This window comes from Tupaia chinensis, unplaced genomic scaffold (assembly GCF_000334495.1).
Source record: "Tupaia chinensis unplaced genomic scaffold, TupChi_1.0 Scaffold149184_1, whole genome shotgun sequence".
Classification (NCBI taxonomy): Eukaryota; Metazoa; Chordata; class Mammalia; order Scandentia; family Tupaiidae; genus Tupaia; species Tupaia belangeri.
Window position 1 is genome coordinate 12,751 of NW_006209032.1, and position 5,165 is coordinate 17,915.

At 62.2% G+C, this 5,165-nt stretch overlaps 1 protein-coding gene across 1 annotated transcript in view; it reads right to left on the reverse strand.

Annotated features, from left to right (window-relative positions):
- Positions 1 to 5,165, reverse strand: part of GNAI2 (G protein subunit alpha i2) — a 28,641-nt gene that overhangs the window by 8,421 nt on the left and 15,055 nt on the right. Inside the window, exons 2-4 of the mRNA XM_006170935.3 lie at positions 1,048 to 1,090; positions 702 to 843; positions 425 to 585 (exon numbers count right to left, since the gene is read on the reverse strand). Of these exons, the coding sequence (XP_006170997.1) occupies positions 425 to 585; positions 702 to 843; positions 1,048 to 1,090 (346 nt within the window). The remainder of the gene's footprint in view (positions 1 to 424; positions 586 to 701; positions 844 to 1,047; positions 1,091 to 5,165) is intronic.

Sequence of the window (5,165 nt, forward strand, 5' to 3'; positions counted from 1 at the left end):
GATTTCTTGCTTTCTGTCTCTCTGTCTTTCTGGCAAATGCACGTGCCCTATAGCAAAAACATCTCTAAAAATAAGGAAACAATGCCAGGCATGTTTGTGTATGCGTCCAAAACCCCAAAAGAAGGGCGGAAGAAAGGGAACTGCTATATGGCCATACCCCTGGGGGATGGTTCCTCACTTCCCCTCTCTCTGTCTTTCTCCACCATGTGCATACACCCTATGGCAAAAAAAAAATCTAAAAAATCAAATCCTCATGTGAACCAGAAGAGCTATACCATGCAAGCCACTCTGCTGCCATTCTTCCTGGCCTCAGTGTCATTTCCCTCCACTCCAAACCCAAACCACCAAGGCCTTGGGTGACAGTCATCAGTGTCATCACCGAGACTGCAGTACCCCGGGGGGTGCTCGGGGGCCAGGCACTCACTAGGCGGCTGAGTCATTGAGCTGGTACTCCCGCGAGCGGCCGAAGCAGGCCTGCACACCGTGGTCGGCCCAGAGTCTTCGGATGACGCCGGACAGGTCCTCGGGAAGCACGCCCTGCTCCTCGGCCGTGCACGACAGTGCGAACAGCTGCCTGGCGTCGTCCTGGGCACAGCGGGGGGGAGTCAGCCGGGCGAAGGCGCGCACCCCCGCCCTGCCTGTCAGAGGCAGGAATTCTCGAAGCCTCTGGGAGAAGGGTGAGGGTGGGCGGAGGTACGTACAGCGCGGGAGGGGTCGGCGAAGTCGATCTGCAGGTTGCCCATGGCCTTGACGATGGCCATGATGGACTGGTTGGTGTTGCTGTAGACGACCGCCCGGTACTGCCGGCACTCCTCCTCTGAGTAGCCGTCCTCGTGGATGATCCTGACAGCCGGGGGTCGGGGTTAGGGGCCGCGGGGCGCGGGGAAAAGATGGGGAAAGGGCCCTGGCCCACTGGGGCCTCAGGCTAGATGGCTGCCCCTGAGAGGGCCCCAGGCCTGACTCACACTGGTTGGGCCTGTCCTGGGGAGCAACACAGGCCCAGAGAAGGGAAGACAACGTTTAGGGGCCGCCCACGCACACACTTACTTCATCTGCTTGACGATGGTGCTCTTCCCCGACTCCCCGGCACCTGGAACAGGGGTACAGGTCAGGGGGCAGGCCCAGCGGGGCTCCACAGGCATGCGCCAAGCGGCCAGTGGCCTGCAGCCCTGGAGACAGAACTCACCCTTCCCATCAGCTGTACCATGAGATGGAGCAGCTGGGGCTGGTGGGGTGCAGCTGGCAGTGCCACTGTGGCCTAGGAAGCCCAGCGCTTGGCCTAGGAAGCCCAGGGGCTAATTCCCTGCAGGACCTGGCTTCCCACAAGTACTACCACCCACCAGGGCTCCCTACAACCCAGGCTGATTTCTGGGGTCTCAACCTGAGACTTGGGGACAACATTGCAGGGGCCACCTGTCGTTCTCACATACACGGCTTATGCTTCTTGGTGCACAGCAGCACGGCACCTCAGAGAAGCTGGCAGGAGGGCGACCTGCAGCCCTGGTTCTCCCCACACCCTGGGCCTTAGTACCCCGGGAGTTGAGGCTGGGGTCCACCATCACTCTCTCGCCTCCTGGATGGGACCCAAGTTCCAGCTTCTGCCCACGGGGCCCAGGTCTGTCCGAGCAGATGGAGAATGAATCTGGAGACCTGGGAGAGACACTGTACCCACCCCCGACACCGGGCACTGGTTCGAACTTCCCTGGCCTGGCAGAGCCCCTGCCCCGTACTCTTCCTTTGCTGGTACGGAAAGGCGGGCTGGCATTCTCCCCGTGCTCGGCCCAGCAGCCCCTAAGCGATACTCTTCTCCCATTTCAGAGGAGGCTCAGGAAAGTAAACTCTTAGTTCAAGGTCACGTAGGTGCCTGCTCCTCCCCGCCCTTCTTCAAACGTGGCTCAGACACTGGGGGATGGCACTTAGGGAGGCTGTTTGTAAAAGCAGATTCCAGCCCAGTCACGGTGAAGCAGGTGGTCAGGGGATGTTCTATGACACGGGAGCCATATGGAAGAACCTGCGATTGGGTCCCAGGTTCAACCCGAACACGCTGGGTGTGTCGTGGGGCCTGTGGCCGGAAGGCTGGAGTTGGGAACTGGTGTGGTGCAACCCCTGTATCTTCCTTTCATGAAAGAAACTTAAACACTAAAAGCAGATTCCCAGGTCCCACCCCAGACACACAGAACCAGACTTGAGGGGTGCCACCCAGGAAATGCCCTCCCGGAGAGTGTGCCCAGGAGGCCACCTGCCTGCCAGGCCAGGGCCTCGCCTGGACCCTCACGGCTCCCTGTCCTGAGCTCCAGATAGGCTGGCCCTCAGCTGGGCCCCTCTCCTCCAGCCCCATCACTGCCAGTCACACGTGCACCTGCCTGGCCCTGCCTCTTGCCCCTCCAGGCCTTTCCCATGCTGTTGTTTGCTGGCATGCCTGCCCAGGCCCATCCCCTGCGCTCAGCTCTCCTGTCACTGGGGCAGGTCTGTCCCTCTGAGCGGCTCAGCAGTGGGTGGCAGAGTCTGCAGGGAGGTCCAACTTGGGAACTCTGTCCGCCCCCAGCCACTATCTCTTGGGACCGGGGTCATGGCAACCTCAGAGGATGAAGGGGGAACGCAGCAACTAACACCAGCTAACACCAGCAGCAGCCATCGCATTGCATGGACAGGAACGGCAAAGCCAACATGCCCACCTCCCCATCTTCACGGTGCACCGGAGGGGTAGGGTCTATTTGCCCCTAGCCAACGGGGGAGGAAACCGGGCCACAGCCAGGCCCAGATCACACAGATCGAGTCCCATCTGCGTGGCCACCTTGCCTGCCACGTGGCACTCCCTAGAGCTGTCCGAGTGCCTGGCACGGCAGTGGGCCCACAGCTCTACCTGCCCAAGGTCACACCCGGCCTCCATGGGCGGGCTCTGGTCCCGGCCTCTGCAGTGCCCAACAGGCAGCAATGGGGCAGCAGCCTCACCCAGCCCTGTGCCTCCGTTTCCAGGTGGAAGGAGAACCAGCGTGGCCCTCAGCACTAGGTCTGGATATGCCCACACCCCAGCGGCCACTGAGGCCTCACCAACACCACCAGGTGCTGGAACCACTGGGCTCTGATTGTCCAAGGCCTGCTTCCCAGGATGGGGGGCAGGATGACACAGATGTGCAGGCTCTGGGAAGGCTGGGGTAGAGCCGGGGTAGGGAGGCCCTGTCTCGCTCCAGCCCCTGGGCACGAGGTAGACTCACCCAGGTGTGGGCTGCAGCCAGATAGCAGCGCCCCTGCCTCCCTGCCCCCGCCCTTCTGGGCAGTGTGTGGCAGCCGGGACCCTCCCATTAACATTCCTCCTCTTGGGGAGGGAGTTAAGGCCCACCCCCTAGCACCCAGATACCCACAGGGCAGTGGGCAGCAGCAGCCTCCTGCTGTCTTTCAGGGGCGAGGAGTCACACCCTGCAGCTGAGGGGACCTGGAGCCACAGTCTCGGCCAGGGTCAGGGGCCCTGCCGGGAGAGCAGAGGCCAGGGGTGTGAAGACGTGGGTCAGACCAACCACGCTGCCCAGGCAGTGGAACCGAGACTCCGAGAGGCCAGCCATCCAGGACACACCAGGACACAGCGACCTGAGGTCCTCGGTCAAGGTGGCCTCCTCTGCTGCAACTCTGGGACCCCTGCCCCTCTGAAGCATCAGTTTTCCTATCTGGTCACTGGGGTGGAGAGGGTGTCAGGCCCTTTAATTCCCTTGGTCAAAGGTGGTGTGGGCCACAACCCTGCCCGGTGAAGGTGACAGTGACAGTGATGGTGACAGGGACTACAGAGCTGCCCTGCTTTGCATCTGATTTCCCTCACCACAGCAGTAGCAGGCCGGGACACTGAGGTGGGTGGCACTAAGCAGGTTCAGCTATGAGCCCAGACACTCGCTCACTGCCCCATGCAGCCAAAGGCCTGCTTCTCTGTCTCCTTTGAGCCTCAGTTTCCCCTCCATAAGCCTCTCAAGTTCTGAGCTAGGAGGGCACTCTCGGCCCCCAGGAGAATTGCTGTCAAAGAGCCCCATCTGACAGGTGGAGAAGAGAGGCCGGAGCCTTCACCCCGGACTTGGGTGGCCATGTCGTTCTAGCAGCCTGACTCCGGCGGGAAGTAGTGGTGGCAGGACAGGGCGTGGTGCTGGTGGCCAGGCAGGAAGCAGGGGGAGCACCGGGAAGGAGCCATGGGCACGGCTCAGGAGTGGGCACGGCCTGGACCAGCTATGGTAGAAGAGGGGGCTGGAGCAGTGGTAGGTGGGGTTGCAGCACGGCGTCCGGGGCAGGACCCTGGCTCTCAGACTTGGCGCCCTGGGCCCCCTTTCCAGAAAGGCCTGAGGGACCTCCCCCGGCCCGAGAAACTGGCATGTGGCCCAGAATGCACGTGCCCCTGCTGACCACAGCGCCGTGCCTTCCTCTCAGGAGGGGCTACGCCGGCCAACGACCGATTGCCACGAAGTTGCTCAGCAGAGGAACTCTGCCAGTGAGAGGTGCCAGGAGTCCCCCTCCTTGCCCCGACCCACAGAGGGCCCCAGCAGGTGCACCATCCCCAGCTGGGAAGGACCAGAGGGCCCCCCGCAGTTCCCCGGGGTGGCCCTGATTCTTACCTCTCCCCACCAGGGAACAGACTGCTGCAGCCCTTGCCCTGCGGCGCAGCTGCTGGGCCCTCGGCAGGTGGCAGAGGTCGTGGTGCTGCGCGGGGCGGCAGCGGCTGCTCCACATTAGGACATCTGGTCCCACTCCGGGGACACCGAACTTCACAGGGAAGGAACAGATGGGCGAAGGGAGACGGATCCACCCCACCTGGCCAGTGAGGTCATTAGGGCCTCTACAGCAGGAGGTCACAGAGCAGGTGCTAGGTGGTCATCCCAGACCCAGCAGTGGATCACTGAGCTCTGTCCATCTAGGACCCCCCCAGGTCCCGCTTGATCTGCTGGGAGGCCGTGACACCCCACTGTCCTCTGTGGCCTCAGTTTCCCCTTTGCAGAAGCTGCCCACCCTAGCCAACTGCCCACCTCACTTTCAGATCCTCTCCCAGAAAGGGCCAGACCAGTCACAGCCAGGATGCCCACCCTGATCCTCCCTAGGATTGTCAAGAGCTTCAGCCTCCCTCCCCTTTCCTGGCACCTCTGTGAAACAGCACTGCACCATTCTTTCCTGCTGAGAGAGGGTGACATTCCTGC